Below are 21572 nucleotides of genomic sequence, written 5' to 3'. Positions count from 1 at the left end.
AGGCAATGTAGACGCACGCCCCCGCCCCGGAGTGTCTGTGCGACGTAGAGAGAGAGAGAGAGAGAGAGAGAGAGAGCAGAGAGAGAGAGCAGAGAGAGAGAGAGAAGAGAGAGAGAGGAGAGAAGACGAGAGAGGAGAGAGAGGTCTCTTTCACGAACCCTCGTGCGGCATGAGTGTCTACGCACCCGGTCCATTATTTATATGTAAACCCCCCGCCAAAGACACTGCTTTCGACCACACGGTCGTTAACCCTTACAGGTTATCTCCCCCAAAGGTTTCATACCCGTCCAGTGAGTGCCAAACTGCTTCTTAATTAGTCTAATGAGCATGAACAGTTTATATTCGCGGCTCGACTTGACTGTCAATGAACTAAACACCATAGACTACCATGGCCATTTGCTGGCGACAATGTGCTCACAAAAGGCAACCGCGGCGGAATGTTGGGTTGGGACGACTCCGTGATTGCCTCACCTTTCTTCATCGCGATGAAATGCAATTTCCCCTCCACAACAACGCGCGCATCCCACAAATGCGGTTTTATGTGAAAAACTACGCCCAACCCCACAGAAACACTATCGTATTTCATACAGCCCCTACACTACCACGATACCCACATGAGTGAATGGCCTGCTGCTGCTGAATGCGTCGGGCAAGTGACTGGAAAAAGTAAAAAAAGTTATTAAATCGTTTCAGATAATAATAATGATAATTCATTCTATTTAGAGACACCTTTCAAAGCACCCAAGGAAACCTTACAATTCATAAAATATTTGAAGGAAAGGTTTAAGACAGTCCAAAGAATGCAGTCCGGGGGATGTTTCTTATGTGGGGTGCAAATGAGAGGGAGCTGTCCAGAATGACACCATGTCGTGTTTGATTGTGCTCTTGATAAGCCATTAAAACAGTAAAATACGTGTCTCCTGTTCACCAAAACATACCCATCTGTTATGGAAAAAGAAAGTTTTCCAAAAGTATTCTAAAAGTAATCTGAATACGTAACTTTTTTAAGACACGTAACTGTAACTGTATTCGGATTACTTTCAGAGCCATGTATTCAGTATTCAGTAATAATTACATTTACAAAGTAACCCTGCCTATTGCCTAAAAATAGCATGATAGGTGCACTTTAAGTTTTCCCATTGTTATGTATATGATTTGAAATGTAGTGACACCCAGTGGTTGTTTTGAAAATGTCACCCTCACTAAGAGGAAAGCAGCCCTACACACACACAATCTGAAACACTGGTGCTAAGAAGAATGGGCTGAAGGCAAAACATATCCTACACCAATTGTCGCTATCGATATCTATTGCTGCTACAAACCAAAACATTTGCCATCAGAATAACTTCAAATATAAAAATATAGAAGGAGCTGTTATCAACCATGTGCTTCCTCTTTCAGCCTCTCAAACGTCTCAGGGCACATACACTGTTTCCTGTGTATTTAAAGAGGAATTGAAAGAATTGTGATACATGAGAATATGAATAACTCATGGAAAGGAAGCAGAACCATGTGTGTCGTGCTAAGACATCTCATGTTATTGACAGGAAGCTGTTGCTCATATCCTTTTCACCTTAAGGGTATTCACCACATTCCAACACAATAAAGATATCCAATTGTTTGAATGGCCATACAATCTTTCTCAAAATATGTTTATTGGAAGGTTTAACAAGTGAGAAGTGACCCATTTGCTAAAAGGGATAGTTTGGATGTTTTGAAGTAGTGTTGTGTCAGTTACCTAACCATAGTCACTGTATAACCTACACTGTACACAGTAGAAAATCAATGTATTGCTGTGTGCGGGGGGGCGGCAGCAAAACATTACAGCTATGGGAAAGAAAAGCCCTCCTAAAAAAATCAATATCAGTTTAAGTGTTTGCTATATTTAGAATATTTCCTTCGTCAGACCGCTGTTTCCGACGGGAAAACTGAAGCCCTACTCAATGCCACCGGTCCTCATGACAAAAACAGCAATTATACCGAGCAGAACAGGTGAGAGCGAAGATGAATACAGGCTTCAGATCCCTGTCTGACAAAAAGGCCTGCCTGCTGGCAAGTTTAAATGGTGTAAATATAATAGCCTAGACTTATTTAGATTTTTGTATGAGGGCCTTATTTTTAGATACTCACACTACATTTTTACATGTGGCTGCTGTCATCATCCACAGCAGTACTTTCCTGATTGTACTCATTTCTCATGAGAACTCTATTCATTTCTCTTTTTTATCTTCCTCTTTTTCTTGTACAGGTTATAAATGTCATTGGTTTCGAATAATATGTGTTTTTATTTCGAATAATATGTTTTTTTTTTGTCATTTTGGTTAAGAAAAATCACTTGTATAATATTTAGTATTATATTTTGGTTCACATTTGAAATATTTTATATTTATTTTTTCACTATTTATAATTGTAGAAATTTTTTTTACATTTTGAAAAAAAACGAAATTCCATAAAAAATGCATGCGGGTCATTTTTGATCACTTATGGAAGCTTGGGGTAGAAATAAAAAAAACTACAATTTCTTAAAATGTAAATTTTAAAATTTGAATGGCATGATGTTTTTTGAGGAATAGCTGGAATATGAAATGATAAAAAAATGTAATTAAAAAGATACTCTCAGAAAACCACCTCACCGGGTCAAAAAAGACCCACTTATGCATCTAAGGGCTAAGACTTAAAACCATCTTAATCTAGGTGATCCATTACTTCTATTGCATATTTATCAGTGGTCTTATTGCTCTGAGATTTACCAACAAAATATTTGCATTCATCCCAGAAGATACTGTGAGAGAACATGGACACTGGAAATGCAACACTGAATTTGCTTTTCGATTTAGCTGTCGTGTTTTCGTTTTACCCAATTATTTATAATAGCTGACAAGCCTGTAAAACAGTGACTTCATGTAAATGAAAGAAAACATACTTCCAGTTTTGCCTATAATAAAAGTACTGTTTGTGAAATGCCAAATACAAATGCAAATATTGACCTCTACCAAACTCTCCAAGAATATCAACTCATGAATATGTTATGGGTGGTAGAGTGGAAGTAGACAGAGAGGGGATGTTTTGTCTGTATCTCCTCACTCCTAAAAAAGTGTTTTTCCGTCTAGAATGACTTGGCTGTGTCCTGTCATTTTGGAAGTCCCTGTTCATCTTCACAGCTTTCTGAAAGAGAAGAGCCTTGAGCAAGCACGAGAAACGTCTGACAGTCACGTTCAGACAAAGATTTAATATATCTAACTTTTAAATAAGCCTGCACTCCATAAAATATGTTGGATTGTCTGAAACCCCGCCCACTTGAGAGACCACACACAGGAACAGAACACACCCTGTCTGTTTCTGTCTTTCACCAACAGATCTTTTTATTTTTCTGTACTATTCTGTGTATTCTGTGTTATTACAAGCGCCCTCCTCCTCTGATGTCTGTGTTTTGTTCCCCTTGCAGAGCTGTGTCTGAGATGATCTGCAGATTGAATCCACCCTGGAAGACCATGCTGTCCCTCCTGCTGACCGCGATGATGGCCCTCCAAACTATGGGTGGGTGTTTAACCCCGTTAGACCAGAGTCACCGCAGTATAAATGCCTCTGCCTGTTAAACAATACGCCCTGCAGAGCCTATTAGTCTTCCCCCTTCAAAGGCTTCACTGGGCAAAACAACAGTTTAAATGAGGCAACTCCCAACAATAATGTGCTGAAAGTTTGAAAGTTATAAATGTTTAAACTCTCATCAATCCAGAAAAGTTACCACAAAAACATTTTCTTATTTATATAGATGTCGTTTCTCAGGTAGTAAAAGACAATTTTACCCTATTATATGGCTGTGAGTTTTTATATGTTTTCAATAATTCAGCTTGTAAAACAGAATAGCTTTGACCTTTTGCAGACAGGTGAGGAATGGAGCGTTGGGCTTGGGTGAGGCCCTCGATGAAAAGTGCCAGAAGTGCAGTTTTTCTGCTCTGACTCAGGGAGTGTGGGGAACTCATCGTCTTATATTTATAACACCGGGAAGCAGCGCTGTGGTTGATGTTGCAACTGAGGATTCATAACTCACACACTCAAAAGTTTGACTTCAATAGAAATGGTGCTCGAGGAAGAACTTGTGTCATCATAAAAACAAGACAAATAGCCTGTACGGGCTTGATCGCGTCTCGAGACACGGTGAATAAAAGAAAATACATTTGGCATGTCAAAAGTTGGATCAACAGTGTATATTTTAGCACCACACATGTCCCAACTGCTGTGTTGCTGACACATATCATAGTAGGTGATAATGTTTTATATTATTAAATAGCCTGAAGAAGAAAGAGTAAGAAAGCCTTTAAGGGTTTCTCCAAAAATGAACTTACTTTGACAAACCCACAAAGTTCACAAAGAACTTATATCATCCAAAATGCCATCATTTAAAAAGAGCTATTTTTTGCCTGTTCGGCTCTCTGGTTGAGCTGACACAACCTCCTATCGGCCATCAGTGGCACATTTCAATCTTGACTCAGTGGACCTAAGTGTCTTCAGTGGTTCATTAGGGACCTATTCTCTCCCAGCACAAATGGCCCCGCAGCCTGCTCATTACCGGCTGTGCGGCATCCGGAGCCTAACTCGCTGCTCTCACCGGGGGGGGGAAGAGGAGGAGGTGTCGGGCACTGATGGAGCTCTTTAACTCACGGGTAATGGGCTATTGTTGCTCACACACTGATTCAGTTTCTCTCTGCTAACTGGAGCACTAAGTGAATTAGTTGGAGTCTAGTTTGATTCTATAGTCTGTAACACTGTATGATGAAACAAAAACACCATGCTTATTTCATTTAGTAACTTGAACTGTGCAAACAGCTTCCAAAGACTTTCAGGTTCTTTCAGAGCAAGAGAGACAAAGACAATGTGTTTTGGTGACAACGTATTTCTATTTGTTTTACCAGTATAGGACAGCAGAAATGTTCTTGATGAATAATTAAAGGTCAATTTGGTTTTCCTTTGATTTATAACCAACCGTGTTTTGCTTCTGTGGGCACCCTAAACAAAAACCCTACAGACTTGTATAGTTATAAGAGCAGCTGTGTTTGAATATGTGTGTGTCTCTGTCGATATGAGTCAGGCTCTCCTAGGTCTCCAGTTCCCTCGCTGGGATTACTGGCTGTAATCTTCCTTGTATTCAGCCTTGTCATTGCTCGATAACTCCTGCAAGTGCCCATATCAGTAGACACTATTACACTTTGTGGTCTCTGCCAACACACTTCCTGTCGTGAGAAAAGTATTTGTAAAAGAAAAAACCACAAGGACAGTGCATGACAACACTGTCATCCCGACGCAGTAACATCGCCTCTGTAGCTACCAGCTGTATCCTGACTCACTAGTCAGATGATGGATCATTCTCTCTGAAACCTCTCCCTGATGTTACTCATACACAGCTGTTGTGTCACTGCAGCGGTGAAGAGGCTTGACTGTGAGGGGTTGTTGATTTTGTGCTTAAATGCACTATTAAGGAAGCAGAAGGGATACAAAAATATGCTCCACCAATCAGCTTTGACCATTGACTCTACTGGATGCTTAGGTGTATTTGTACCGCATTTATTATAACCCAAAGTGTTAATAAACGTCAGCAAATTCTTGAATCTACAATGAATATGTGCAGTAATGACTGCTTCACAACAGTAGCTGTGTACAGTAACATCTTTGGCTCACTCCAGCACAGTGTCAGACAGTGGCAGAGCTAACAGGAGGCTGTCTAGCTAATTGCTTGTTGTTGTCGTACTCTGTGTTCAGTTAGCACAGCCACCAGGCTGCCAGAGCTCCCTGTGTGCAGCTCTTAGCACCCAAAGAATGAGCGAGAACTGTATTCACGCAAATGCAAAAGAATTGAAAGCTGACCTGATTTCACTCGCAGTGATGGGAGCTGTAAGGTAATTCAAATTAATTAGCATAATTGGATAGATTGCATCTAGCATAGCAGTCGGCAGGCCCACATTATGGCAGGGCTGCAGAGCGTGAAAATAGCCCGCTCGTGCCTGCATCTCTGGTGTACTTTTTAAAGGTCTGCTAACTATGAATGCCCTCTTCCTGTCCTCCTTTTCTCTTCACAGCAATTGATTTTGCAGAGAGGGGACACTTTAGTCTGCGCTGAAATTCAATTTAGGGTTATTACCCCATATCAGTGATGTTCTTGCTAATTTGATTGCGTCAAGTGAAGTATCCTTTTAAAAACAATCGAGGACAGGCTCAACAAAGATTGGTTTCGCCGCAATGCATACATAATCACCAGTCTCTGTTGGCTTGCCTCTGTCTCACCGTTCCCCGGCTCTTCTTTTTCTCACAGTGCGCTCATTGAAACAGAGTGCATTACCCAACAAGCACCTCATGATTATTTCAACAAGTCCTCAAAATGCTGCCTTGTGGGAATCGTTAAAAAATTGATACGGTTAATATGCCGAGATTGCAGTTCTGGAGGGGAAGAGGGGCCCAGAGCCATATGTGGGTCTGTTGTGTGCCTAGTGGGCTGTGATGAATGATGCTGATCTGTGCTTGGAAAGCATCACAGCTACTGAGTTGCTGAGAAAGCTTCACAGCAGCTGACACTGGGAGACACCCACCTCCAGAGTGAGGCTGTGGTGACGCGGTGTTTGTGATGTCAGGGCCGGGGGCTCTGTCATCGAGACATCGCACAGCTGGCGACCAACTAACCCCTGTTTAACCTCGTGTCACATCTGGTGCATGGAACCACGAGGCAGGATATGAACCAGTGAAAGAGCTAAACAAAATGTATAAGGCAGCATTTGGAAAACACTGTCCTCATTAGAATATAAAAAGACGTGCTTTTCTCTGATAGTGGCTGTTATTTTTTGTATTCTTTATTTTTTAACACTTACATGAACTTATTATGTTTCATTTATTTATTATAGTATTATTTATTTTATTTTTTTATTATTTTATTTGATTCTAATAATGGAGCAAGTGTCAAAAAATCCTATTTCCCCTTAGATACACAAAGTATTAAAATTGTTATTCATAGTGTACACTCTATGTAGCTGGCCATTATGAGAAATCAACTGCACTCAACTCAGATCTGACCTCTTGACTCCCTGATACCTTGTGAGACTCCCCCGCTCTGCCTCGTTTCTTCACCAGCCTCCTGCTCATCAAAGGCTCGCTGTCTCTCAGGCTCGTAAGCCAGAAGCTAGTCCTTATCAGCCCACTGTCCTTTAGCCGGCCCTATTATCTGACTGCCGGAGCCCATTAACAGCTTATTGACAGGATATGAGATGGCGCACATCTATGAAGGAAGCAAGACAGAGCGAGCAGCGATAGTGAGCAAGAAATAGAGCTAAAAAAGGGAAAATAGAAAGACCCATTTTGTTTATGACATGGCTGAAAATAAGCAAGTCAGAGTCCTTGTCTTCCCTATCTGCCATCACCTGTATCTCCCTGAGTGAGGGCACTCACACTCTATGACGAGTCCCTGCAGCAGAAATGGTAAAAGGAGAGATTATGTTCACAGCTTAATGTTGAAAGTGACCCCTGCACACCGCAGAAGGCTTTAAGTGTCACCTAATCTCATCCATATTGGGCCTCTTCAAAAGAAACGCTGCTTAATTCACAGACTGTTTTTGAGATTGCTAATTTCCAAACAAATCATGCTTACTATGGACGCAGTCGCTTAATATTTTCCCAATGCTAATTTTTTTTTCTCCAAATGGACATCTACATCTGCTCCTGACACCATGAAATCAAAAGCTAGCTTCCCCTGAGACTTTTTACCGGGATTGGATATATCATAAGAATAATCGGTATGAAAGGGCTCAAAGATCCTTTGAGCAAAAAGCCTTTGATGTTCTGGTGTTGCAAAATGTCCAGGCTGGAAATGTGTAGAGCTGAAGTCACATTCTTCAACAGAAGGGGGCAGTGTTGTAAAAGCAGACTTCTCCTTCTCACCCTAATGCTATTGCAGTCTGTTAGTATTGCACCTGTTTACTTTGCCGTGTCAATATTGCCCCTCCAGTGCTAGTGCTTGACTTTCCTTATGTGTGAAATCCTATTGATACTTCCTCCAAATTAGTTTTCAGCAGGGTTTTAGACGTACCTTTTTAAAACAGGTGTACATATGGTGTTTAACAAATGACTCCACACAGATTGTGTAAATAGCTCTATTCACTCTCTGTTATTGAACATCACCATTTTGTACTTCTTGAGGAGAAGCTGTGAGGTGCCATTCTCTGTGAGGTTGTAGTGATATTGGAGGGAGTCAAGTTGGAGTGACGTTGCCCAGAATTTGATATTAAATTGCATGTTGAAATGTATGTGTGTATGTGTTCTCAAGATCGATATATGAACTGCATCTGAAAGCATCTGCATCTTAGTTGACTAAAACGCATTATGATATTTTGGACTAATCAATGAGTTGATTTAAAAGACAGATGAATGAATCATAAAAAGCACCACTTTAAAGCCTATGCTGGATGTGCTTGTAAGATTCCTGGAAAATAAGTCACTCAGCATGAAAAAGGTAAATCGACCAATCACTTTCCAATTTTTTTTATTGACTATAATGAATTGACTAAAAGTCATGTTCCCCCCACTTGGTACGGCTCTACTCAACGCGACTCACTTTTAGAACCAGGGGATTTCAGGATCTGTTTCCCACTGCATATCGTACCCTATCAGTGTAGACGGGATGATCAGCTATTGTCTGTAGCTAATAGCGCTGGAAACTGCCATTTAAACAGGAGACTCCCTAATTAATCGGCAACCAAACACATGAACGTCAGCACTGACAGTAGTTTACTATTAAAAACAATTGCTTTGTGCAGGATGTCTCATTACAAGCTAAGACTCTTTCTGACCAATCAATGGTCTGCATTGTTTTTAACTTCACCTTTTGGTATTGGCTCAGCTCCATTTGTACCTTCAGCTGAGGTGGTACTGAAAAAGTATTACTCACCAGGTGCAATCCACAATTTATCCTAATGGAAACCAAAAAAGAGCTAGCAATTGAAATAGAGCTGTACCATGCAGTTCAAACATAGATAGATGGATAGATAGATACAGTAGATACAGATAGATAGATGGATAGCTGTGTTTGTGTGTGTGCCAGCCTGTGTGCTAGCGCTGTGTACATTTGTGTATTTGTGTGTATTTGGCTGTTGCTGGTCATGCTGATGGGAACCTCTCTGCTCCAGAGCAGCTTTGTAACAGCGTCTCCATTGTAGTGTCAGAGTACCTTGTGTCCAATTCCTCAGACAGTGTGTTGCTGTGGAGCTGTCAGGAGTCATACAGGTGTGGAATATCAATGCGCTCTCTAGCCTGTGAGTCTCTGTTTCTGCATGAAATTGTGTTTGGGAGGGTGTGTGTGCAAGACAGGATATTATTTCGAGTTTAATGATACTTTTACAACTGATTTTTATTTCTGATTAAATCCAAAGCTATGTAGAACTTGTACTGTTACGTGTTTCTTTTTCAAACAGCACAGTCAAAGATAGAGCCGATCCATTGCACAGTGGATAATACATGTCTAATCACTTGTTACTGCTTCTACACAAAGTGCAAAACCATTTCTCCCTAGTTAATAAACGACAGCAGAAATGAAATAACCATCATTTAAAAAGCTGACATGCACTCAAACAGAACTGATCATTTCTGGCATGAGCATGATTAGTTTTTGGAAATGCAAGAGTATATTTTTCCCAGAAGGGATGAGCTGGGAGCATTTTGCAAAGATCAACAGTTTGATACAAACTCTCCTCCACTGGAGCATGTCGTAGCTCTAGCTGGGCTCATGTCTAAGGATAAATTACTGATGATAAAAGTAAGGATTTCAGACAGACTTTTTCTCAAGTCATCGCTATTGAATTGGTATCATTTGAGTATTCTAGGCTTGAAATGTAGCCATTAAAATCTTGATTTTATGTCAGTTATCTGTCTACTCTAAACCGTCTCCGATTGAGCAGTTTTTGCAGAGAAAGCTGGAAAAGGAAAGGAAAAAAGGACATAAAAACTCTTGCAGCATAATCTACTTCTCTGTTCTCCTTTTTGTTATATCAGTACGTTTCAGTTAAACTAACGCCAAAACCCTGCTAAATACACTGTAAATAGTTGACACCAAGCTCATAACTTTTTTGGTTCTTGATCACATTTTTGCCATTATTTTGGTTGTTTACTTTTTGGTATTTAATTAGAAATGTTAGCCGGATGTTTGCGGCTGCATTGCTTTACATGACAGATATAAAGAAGAATGAGTCAGATTTTAACAACTATTAAGCAGCCATGAACACAACATATGATCTATTTAGTGAAAGTAGGGACACAGTAGAATACATGTGATGTGATTCAACCCCAACCCTCTTTTTAGCATTGTTTGTATAAAGTCATGTAGTTATTTAGTTAACGTTAATATTGTAATTCATACATGCCTGTTGTTTTAATCACAACACTATATCGACCAGGGAAGAGAAATATTCGTATTCCAATTAAAGGTGGGGGTAGGTAAGTTTGAGAAACCGGCTCGAGATACACTTTTTGTTATATTCCATGGAATGCTCTTAACATCCCGATAGCAATGAATATCTGAAGTGATATGAAGTGCTCCAATCCATAAAAATCTGTGGAAGCCGTAGCGCTGTAAAAAGCACGACCAATCATCTGAGACGGCCCGGCTAAAGTAACTGGATGGCCTACCTGCCTGTCAGCCTTCCATCTGTGCACAAACTTATCTCGTGCCCTCATTGGTCATGTGCGCGTTCGTGTGTGTTGGAGAAGGGGCTCTGTAAGGAAGTGGCAGATTTGTTCCGGCTGTGTATTTTCAAATTCTAGTGCACTCAAGCTGGTTTCTCCAAAATTACCTACCCCACCTTTAACTGATTTTGTGTAACAGTTTACTGTATGTGCATGTGGGTGTGTGCTCTTTCCTTACTGTCTGTGCCAAGAGGATGATGTGAGATATCTCTGGATTTTATTTACCAACAGCCTTACACGTCACCCTGCAAGCACCCTCCCTATAAAAGCTGTGATCTTCTTATTTGCTGTCTGCTTGCATCCCACGCTGTCTCCGTCTCACACTCCATGCTCACCTCATGAGTCCAGCTAGCATCACTATACAAATAACATGGTAGAAGCCACACCTGAGGGAGAGCTGATGGAAGGAGGTGTTGGTGGCGACAAGGTGGTGCGTGGTTTTGAAGGTGGAGTTGAAAGCAGTGTGAAGAAGCCTTTTTTCCAGCCGGCCCTCTGCCTCTCTGCTAAGCAGGGCCCGTTGCCAGCGCTCGCGAAGGCTGTAATGAGTTTATTTCATGTCGGCTGTGAAAGTGCCCGTCTCTGTCTCGCAGGCACTCAAACAGAGCTGAGGCCCATAAACACAAAGTGCAGTGTGTAAATCCCCACAGCCTGACGTCTCCCAGCCTGCCCTCTATGGCTTCTGAGCATCTCTGTATCGAGAGGGAGAAGGGGAGAGGCGAGATCCCCACTTACCCCTCAGGAGAATCCACAGGCAGGGCTACAAGGTGCAGCCCGGCCCCCTCACCAAAGACCACTTGTGTTGTGATCTTCAACCTCTGCTGCTTACACTTGTCTCTTCAGAGAATGCATGTTTTTTCATGTCGAGAGGCGATCAAACGGCCGGCTGCCATGAAGAACACGCTGTGTGGTGTAAACAGCAGCAGATCAAAAACAGCCGCATTGATTGGCTCTGGCTCTTGGTATTCCACCTCTGACGAATAGGACATCAGATGTTCGCTTTCCATGACGTCAGCCGGCCTTGCTTGCCTTCCTCTGCTCTCCTGCTTAATTCCCTCCCCTCGGTGTATCGCAAAATACCTCCCCTTGAATTTTCTTTCCAAGCACAGGTCGGTGTCTCGACACAAGGTCCCTGTGTAGAGCTGCGTCCTCCCGGGGCCTCGGAGCCAGTGGTAGGTCACCGGTTAAAGAAGCAGTGAGTGAAGGAGCAGGAGGGAGGAAGGGATGGGGAATGAGAACGAGGAGTTTCTATCTCTTTCCTTCCTGACATGGCTTTGGTCCGTGTTGAGGGATTAGTGTGTGAGGCTCCACCACAGCTTCTACCTTGGCTTGTATCCAGATATTATCTTTAAGTGTGAGTTCGGCCTCTCTCTCTCCGTTTCCCTTCCCCCTTCCCGTATGAACTCAGTAGTGTGAGTCATCCCAGGCTGCTCGGGGAGTGATTTAATTGCTCTCTCTCCTCCTCCTTAAATGTGCACTTCTCAAAGAGGGCTGTCGCTGACCCCTCCACTCCTACAAAAAACACCAGCGACCTATTCATTACCGCAAAGGTTGACCCACCTCTCAAAGACAGCGTAAATACACAATGCTGACATTTGTTCGGTTCGCCCTGTTGATGCCGGCACCGCCTGCTCCTGCCGCGGTTCGCCCTGATAACTCTTCTTTATTGTTTCCCGGGTTGTAGCCCAGCTGAGTGAATGTGGGCACAATACTCACGATTGAAACGACCCCACAGCACCAGAAGAGCTTTGGTAATCACAGTAAAGGAAAAAGCGCTCTGTTGTCATCACACTGGGGGTCACAGAATTGTTTTGTGACTGCCAATTGTTTGGTATATAGAGGCTTTGAATTGTTCCTGGTTGAAATTGTGGCACAACATTCTCATTCAAAATAACACACTGAGGTTTTCTGGTTTTATGAGATGCAATATGTGAGGGGACAAAACCTATATAGAGTGTTTCTATTACACAATTATTATACTTTCTATTTCATTTTTCTCTGAGCAATTTGGGCTCCAATCAATGGCGCCGTATGGGGTATTCGGACAGCAATCTGCATTTTTCTGTCCCACGTCTCTGCACTTGTAAGTGTAGTCAATAGGTGGCACTGTTCCTACAGACCAGCAGTTCTTTCCTAATGTGATGTGTAGACGCTACCTAACTTGGAAAGGCTGATTGTGATTGGAAATAGGTTTGCCTTGACTCAGAAACACCCATCCATATACTGTATGAACCCTCTCAGATGAGTGACTTGTTTGTTGTTAATAGGGGAGAGTAATTATTGCACCACCACATCAGTCCAATCTCATTCAAGTGATTGAACATTGACGCTGGCTGTGTGATAGACACAGCTCAAAAAGGGGGCGAGGAGGCTAAAATGCCACTGTGATTATAACAATTAGAGAGGCTGAGCATAAAGAAGAGTGCATTGCTCCTGGGGCCGACTGGCTTTTTTGTCTCCCCTGTGATGCTGATGAGTGTCTCAGAGTTGTATAAGAGCGGACGGGGATCAATGGAGAATGCTGACTCCTGAGAATACTATGGATGTACTCTGGACTGCCTGAGATGGCTACTAATCCAGAATGATTATGCAGTGTACCCTTTGCTCTCGGGCTAGTCTAGACAAACAACACATACTTACACGCACACACGCACGCACGCACGCACGCACGCACGCACGCACACACACACACACACACACTCGTCCTGCCTGTCACTCCGCAGCTCCGCAGGAGAGATTTAGGGGTTAATGCCTCGCTCAAGGACAGCTAAACAGTAGCCTGCAGCCTTTTAAATTATTTTACAAGTAAGAGTCATGCATTCATCATCGTACTCAATGATCTTAAGAAAAAAAGTATTACCATCAAATATATTTGAACTATTGAAAATAAAAGTACTCTTTTTGCAGTATGGCCAAATATTAGTCATATTTAATAGTCTATGTCTTTCCTAACTAAAGTTAATTTCAACATTGACCAAAAAATGTGGTGGGGCAAAGTTATATTGTAGTTGAATTAGAATTACCTAATTGTGAAGTTACATACACAAACACGTACTGATGTGTGCAGATACTCCAATGAAACAAATCAAATCTTTAATAATAGGCATTTGGTTCAAAGCAGAGTCACTTTTCTTTCCCACAAAAGCACACACTCAAGAGTTTTGCTGCAGTTTGCAGTTCACCCCCCTCACCGAGAAACAGATTTATTTCAGATTTAACTAATGATCTCACTAAAGCTATACAGATGTTGTTGCTTCCATCGCTGAGCCATCGCCAGGAGGCAAAGCCTATAGGAACACAGACAAAGTCCTAATGCTTACCTCCAGATCCCTCCTCACTCCTGCCTTCATCCTGCCTCACCCGCTCCATGCTGCACAAACAGAGTGGATGCTTCTGAGGCAGTCACAGCATAGATTTCAAAATACTGCATTGATTTTGTTTTCAAAGACATTCAAATTTGAGAATGTGTCAGTTTGTCACATCTGAAAACAGCATGCGGAATTAATGCTGTGATTCAGTGAATACTGTGTGGTTAAACTAGACCTGGGCCAAGTAGTGTATCTGATACACTTTACTCTACCATGAAGACGAATGGGTTATAAGATTGACACAGTGAAGACTGCAGAGACAAAATCACTGCGAGAAGGATTTTGGAAGTGTATTTTTTATATATTTCTTTCTGTGACAGCTTACCTGCCATTTTCTATCGCACAGCAAAACTATTGTTACAGTCATTTCAGCGATTTACTTTCTTTATTAATTGTGTTGTCACTCCTCATATGTCCTCCTCTTCTCTTTACAGCTATGTTGGAAGTGAACGTCCCGGAGCAGCCAGTGGTGGTGCTGCACGGCAGGGATGCCATTCTCAACTGCTCCTTCAGTCCCGCCAGCGCCTTTAACTTGTCCGATCTGAGCATCTTCTGGCAGCTGACGGACACCAAACGCAATGTGCACGGGTACTGGGAGGGGCGCGACCAGCTGGTAGACCAGGCCGAGAGATTTGCCAACCGTACCAGCCTGTGGCCCGTCCAGCTGGGCCTGGGCAACGCCTCGCTCCTGCTGAGCAGCGTGGTGGTGGCGGATGAAGGCAGCTACACCTGCTTCGTCAGGGTGCAGGACTACGGCAGCGCCGCTCTGCTGCTGCTGGTGGCCGGTGAGTCAAGCTCCGTGACACCTGTGGAAACAGACGAACATGCACATGGACATTTATAACCAGAGGGAGGTAGAAAATAGATACAAAACATTCCTTACAAGTGAATGACTGCAAATTAGCTTCATATCGACAAATAATGATATCCAATGCATTTATTATATATATAACTATGTTTATCTGTATTGTTCTTGTGGAATCAATCAACAAACACCAAGATTGACTTTAATTATAATTTAGAATTATTTCTCTCTTTCATAATCAACACAATATTTTATCAAGCAAAAAAAAAAAAAAAATATATATATATTTATATATAAATAAGCTCAGTGTCCTACCACTCAATGAGATGTTTTAAAAAAAAATACAAAATGTATGACATTTTTCATAGAATGATGAACTGAATATATAAGAAGCATAATGATGGTAATGTTAATAAATAATGAAAGCCTAAAATGTATGTACTTCTTCAAATGATTCTCTTTTACTTTGAAAATAGCAATTTAGTATAGCACCACGAGTTAGACAGTGAGACAGATTTTAACTGGGTCTTTCATAATATAGGATTTGCACTAAAAGATTATTATTTAAAAAATAATTTTACACACACACACACACACACACACACACACACACACACACACACACACACACACACACACACACACACACACACACACACACACACACACACACACACACACACACACACAACACACACACACACCACACCACACACAACACACACACACACACACACACACACACCACACACACACACACACACACACACACGCACACACACACAGAGATGTGTACATATATTGTTTTTTGTCATGCTGTTACCTTGAATAACGTTTGCATCGTAGCTCACTTCACACTTTGAAGTGATTGTATCGAAAGTGATTTGACCTCAGCCCTTATACACACATATACACCAACATCACTTAATACAATCTATTATTCAATTACCTACAGAGGAGGTTATTTATGATTATGTCTTTTCACAAGATGTGCAGGTGATAAACAGTTTCCTCAGGGCTGCTGTGGTTTTGCTCAATAAGCGCTGATTGTGGTCTGTCATGGTCAATATCTGCTGACTTTGATTATTAGCTGTTGTTACAGTCAATCAGCTATCACTAACATCTTCACTGCTGTGTGACTAGATTGCCCGCCTTCACAGCTGGGAGCCTTTTATATATTTATAATGATACTGTGGGCCTATTTTTTCATCTTGGCTGGGGAAAGGAAAAACAATGACTCAAACAGTGACAAATTGGTTCCATTTTTATGCATTAGATTTATAGCTTAACCAACATTTACAGTTATCTTAGTAGTCTTCCTTGAAGCTGTGCTGGAAGAAAATGAAAGGAGCCCCTTGATGGAAATCTGCCTGTCAGTCAAACGGACAGCTGGGGAAGTTAGTGTGTACCACGCTAAATCTGTCTTTGTGTTGAGAGTCCACTTTTGAAAAATCAGCTCAGTCAAACTTATTTCATCTCGCCCTCAGCTCCACCCCATTGTTTGCTGTGCAATGATTGGTTCTGGGAATACAGCAGCCTATTTCCCCGCCACCTCTATACTCATGTTTCAGCTCAAGGGATTGAAGAAGCGTGATTTCAGCTGAGGCGGACAACTAACCCCTCACCTACACACCCCTTCGCTCTTTTCCATGCTATAGGCTGAGTCGTTTTACATTTCTGCGCCTGACACTTTTCTCCTAGGCCTGCCCACCTCGTTCCCCCAGGCTTGCACCGTATTCCCTTTCTGAAAGTGTCTCAGAGCTTTGGGTCTCTAGAGAAAGTGGCGTTGAGAGTGTGGGGATGCAGCATCAGGATGTGCCACAGATGCTCTCTGTGTCTGTGGGATCTTAAGCACTGTGTTATGCTAAGCTCCCTAAATATAATTAAGAATTTAATGGGAATCATGTCAAACAGTTCCCAGGGTGACTCTCACTGCAGAGAATTCACTAAATTCACTATGTGTCTGCTTCTCCTTTTCCCCCTCTCCATCTTTACCCCCCCCATACCTCTTTTTCTCCCCCATCCAACCCTTTCCTTCTCTATTTCTTACCTTTTTCAGCCCCTTACTCCAAGCCTGTAGTGACGTTGGTGTCTGAAACCAACCTGCGGCCAGGTGATGAGTTGGCACTAACTTGCGTGGCCTATGGTGGGTATCCTGAAGCAGACGTGATATGGCAGGATGGAGGCGGGCGCAACTTGACGGACAATATCACCACTTCCCTGGTGGCCAATGAGGAAGGGTTGTTCATGATGACCAGCGTGCTGACAGTAGTGCTGGAGCCCAACAGCACCTACAGCTGCGGACTGATCAATCCACTTCTGGGCGAGGAGGGCTACGCCTTTGTCACAATCACAGGTGGGTGTGGGTTTTCATCTCCCTTTCTCTATAAATAACTTCCAGGCATTTCAGTCAACGATGTCAGCTCCATTCTGGTGCAAGGTAAACAATATTCACTGGCTTCCTGCCGCGTTTGAGTGTTACCAGCTCAGACTAATCTCACTTTCAGACATAGTTTCTTATTATAGTCTGCTATGCTTATGTGAATCAATCCATCAGTCAAATGTTATGCTATGGAGAGACTGTCTTTGTCCTTCTCAGTCTCTCTGTTTCAGTTACGGTTCCGCTCCAAAGAAATGAATTAGAAATAATGAAATGTCCAATTATAGTTCAATGAGCATAACCCATCAGTTCTCTTGCATCGGTAAGTGAGATCAGTGGGTGATCATTTCCCGGGGGACAGTCAAATAGCTATTCATTACATATTTCAAAAGGCAATTTGGGTAATACAAAAATTGTGCTAGGGGGAAAGATCGGTCTCTTACCAGCTTATTGCAAGTGTTAGCTAACCAGGAAGTAGATTCATGTTTTAATGTCTCTGTTTCTAATCTTGAACTTGGTGTGACAATACCATCTAATGGGTCTAATGGTCCCCTGAATCCCACAAACCATCTTCAGCCACAGCCCATGTCCCCCTGGCCCTGCTGCTGTATTATATGTGTTAAGTGCAAGGAGAGTGGCGTGTAAGGTGGGCCAAGGCTGGGGCTCTAATGGGAGCAGCCCTGTGTGAAATGGCTCATAAATAAGTAGAGGTAGCCTGAGCCGGCTCTCTGGGCTGGAGCTGGTGTTGGAGCTCGGACTGTTGAGGCGGAGGTCGAGGCAGAGGTCAGGGAGTGCTGCTCCACTGGGCTGGGAAATGACTGTGCTGTCTGAAGACGGGATGGCCGATTGGCAGGGCAGGTTTGCAGGGTGGCCTTTTCTAAAAGTTTGGTTGGCCTCTTTCAAGACAGCAAAGCTAACCAGAGGGACCATTGGGGCAGTGGACAGGTATTAAACACATGGTAGGAATGAAATATGACATTAGGGTGACTGGTAAAATGGTCCGGGGCTGCTATTACCCTTTGATCCTGCCCGATGGATGTACTACTTCAGGTTCGGTTGAAATAGAAAAATATGTAATCCTTTTATACGGCCAATGCTTGAGTTATTGTGTTTTCAGGTTGTCAGTACACACGTCTCTCTGTTAGAGTTGCATGATATTCTTCCATACCTTTTCAGCCTGACATTTTATTCAAAAAAATGGTCCCTTGATGGAGATCAGTGGCATAGCAGAAACTCTTAGTTATACACCAGAATGACATCATCTTACTATTGGATGGCTTCTCAGTGCACAACATAAATGCTTGGTCTTCAGGGATGCAACAGTGTCATCATAGTCCAATGTCTGTCATCTGTCTTTGGAATAAAAGTAACAATAAACAGTTAAGTATACTTGTCAGCACGGTATGGGCGCCCTGCTGTGCCATGTGGATAACAGCCATTCTCCCGTGCAACTCTTCAAAGCCAGTGTGACAATTGCTTTGAGTGGTTATAACACTAAAGGGAAACGACAAGAGTCCAAATTCTTTGTGAGTGATGGATTGGAAGCATTCTCTTTTAAAAAATGGTCACTTCTTCTGTAACCACGTCGTTTATTTCAAACTTCAGAAACGTTTCTGTTTTATTTGATTGAGAAACACTTGCATTGCCTTATCACGTTCACTTAAATGGCTTTTATATAGGCCGGATCGTAATTCTGATGCAATTGCATCGTTGACTTTGGGTATGATATAAACATTTATTTGAAACATGTCATGGACAAATTAATAAAATAATGATATGAACATGCTCAACTTGTGAAAAGCACTGTAAAGTGTGATGATGAGTTGAGTTCCAATGCTTTGGTAATTGATACATTTTTTGAAGCTAATGGGGATCATAATAACGAAGACAGACGGGTTGTTGACATTTGCGTTAAGACTTCATTCATTCACCGATTATTCCAGTGGGAGACTCTTGCACACAATTTGGCATTTAAAGGAGACGGATAAAGTTGCAATGATCAGTTGATTATTCTATTAAATAGGGCAAATATTCTCTGTTTCTGCCTTCTTAAAAATAGGGATTCGATGCATTTGTCACACATGAGTATCTTTGGAATATAACCAGTTGGTCAGACAAAAGCTGACATTTGAAGATGTCACTTTTGACAGTGGGAAAATTAAACAGTTTTCTCAATTTGATGGCAATTTATAGTGAAAAGTAACTAGCTGCAGTGCTAATAGTCAATATTAGAGCCGTTTATATAGGCTTTGATTGTCTTTATCGTTTAACATGGTCCTGCTGTTCCTCTTACTTAAAAAAAGGAATCAGTTTGAATGGTGGCAGTCAAAGAAAGTACCAAGATGAAAAACAGACTGAAATCTAGACTTCAGGCCAAAGAGTAAGGATCTACATCTGTCGTGTGACGAGTTACACATTTAAAGGGGACATAAATCCACACATAAACTGGATAACCTTCAATTAAAACATTCGTGACCACGATTTACAGAAATTAGGTATACATGAAAAAGAGGAATTTCTCTGGGAGCGCCAGCAGAGCTCATTGATGGCCCGAGTTGCTGGTAAACACACCAAGGATTTACAGTTTTTTTTATGTGCCGCGAAAGAAGGGGGTTTGTTTGGAGAGAAAATGTATTTGCATTTGTTTACTGCAGCTGGTGTGTGCTTAACAGCTTCTGTAATTAATTTTGACCCAGCAAAAACTCTTCTGCTGGAGTAGCTGAGTGTGTATTGTGCCGAGCTTCAGTTGATATAGAGAACACACTTGCTTGCTGCATACACTTACGGGCACAGCACATCACACACTGCACTCAGGAAGTGGAGAAGCCTATTATGAGAATGGGGGAAATATGCTTAAAATTCTAAATGGACTATGAGAGTGAAAAAAAACCAATAAGAAATGAGTAAAAATAGAGAGACGCAGGGATGGGGGGAGGTTGAGAGTGAAGAAGCTTGTGGAAATTTCACACTCTCCCCAATTTGTGATTGAAAAATTGCAATAGTAATACAAACCTCCCCCAGGCAGAACACGAGTCTGACAAGGTTAATTTTGAGAAAATGAACCCTTTACTCACACTGAGCGCAGCAGAGCCTGTGTGAAGTCATCCATGTCCTTCTAACCTCTTTTATAGTCACCGCCAATTGAACTACCTCCCCATGAAGACTGCCAACAACATGCACACTATCATGCATTCTAAGGGACGGTTATGTTTGTAAATGTGACCTTGTGTATTTGTATAACATCTCAATGCCTTCATGTGTTCATTGCTCAGTTTAAGCCACACTCTGGCATCGGGAGTGTTTTTGTGTTTTTCTGGGATATTGATAGATTTTGCAGCAAAGCTTAGCTGCAGGGAGACTCTAAGGAACAGCTGGTATTAATGAATAGTTGAATGATGGAAAAGAACAGCTTCAGACCTCGAATGAACTGTGTGCTTTCCTGGCAAGCATACGTGTCTACCAACCCGCCCTTCTTTCTCTCATCCTCCCCCTCCTCCTCCACCTGTCTTGATGCTTTCCACTGCCTCACATTTCCAGCCTATTCTGACCACTTTGTTCTACTCAAAAAAAGAACAATGTACTTGGAGTTTGGGGGGGGGATCAAGAGTCCATATCCAATCATTTTTTGACTCATCCTTTTCTGAATGTGGAGCTTTAGCAGTGTATCCCATCTACTGGAGCTGGGTGATTACTGCAGTGTGTTGTCTGATGGCCGGGTTTCAGGGCCTGTCACTGTGAACACCCCCTCCAGCACCACCCCCACTCCGTCTGCTTGCTCTCTCAATGAGGATGGCGCCATTTCCCCGGCATCTCTCTGCTGGCACAGCATTTACAGTGAACAGTGTGCGGATGGAGATATATAGAGCGAGGAAAGGAAGGAGACAGAGAGATGAGGCAGGGAGATAGAGAGAGGGAGCTGGGGGGACAGGGTTAGGAGGGGTGAGAAATGGGTGACAGAAAGTAAGATGGAGACGAAAACGTTTGCTGAGCTCGGAGTTGTGGCACTACGGCCTGACAGGCGGGAGATGGACTCGCTGAAGGGGAGGGAGATCACCCCACATGGTGTGGAAGGCTTTTTGCTGAATTTTACTATCTATCTGGCATTCTGTGGCTTTTCTCTTGGCAACACAGTGGCTCAGCGGTTAGCACTGTTGCTTCACAGAAAGAGGATCCCAGATTTCCTTCCCAGTCCCCGTCCTGTCTGTGTGGCTTTGGCTCGCTTCCTCTGTGTTAGTGTGGCTTCCTTTTCATCCCTTGGTTTCCTTACACATTCAAATGTCATGTCGTTTTCACTCCTTATAGTATG

General features: G+C 42.4%; 1 protein-coding gene across 1 annotated transcript in view; it reads left to right on the top strand.

Moving 5' to 3' along the window:
* LOC104953673 (CD276 antigen-like) overlaps positions 1-21129 on the top strand; it is a 25921-nt gene extending 4792 nt beyond the window's left edge. The window contains exons 2-6 of the mRNA XM_010780644.1: positions 3446-3537; positions 14516-14866; positions 16946-17242; positions 17288-17326; positions 20990-21129. Coding sequence (XP_010778946.1) covers positions 3459-3537; positions 14516-14866; positions 16946-17242; positions 17288-17326; positions 20990-21129 — 906 coding nt within the window. The 5' untranslated portion in view covers positions 3446-3458. The remainder of the gene's footprint in view (positions 1-3445; positions 3538-14515; positions 14867-16945; positions 17243-17287; positions 17327-20989) is intronic.
* Positions 21130-21572: the final 443 nt, after the last annotated feature.

This window comes from Notothenia coriiceps, unplaced genomic scaffold (assembly GCF_000735185.1).
Source record: "Notothenia coriiceps isolate Sejong01 unplaced genomic scaffold, NC01 NC01_scaffold00022089, whole genome shotgun sequence".
Taxonomy (NCBI): Eukaryota; Metazoa; Chordata; class Actinopteri; order Perciformes; family Nototheniidae; genus Notothenia; species Notothenia coriiceps.
Note: the sequence above shows the minus strand (reverse complement) of the source record. Positions and strands in the feature narration are given on the sequence as shown.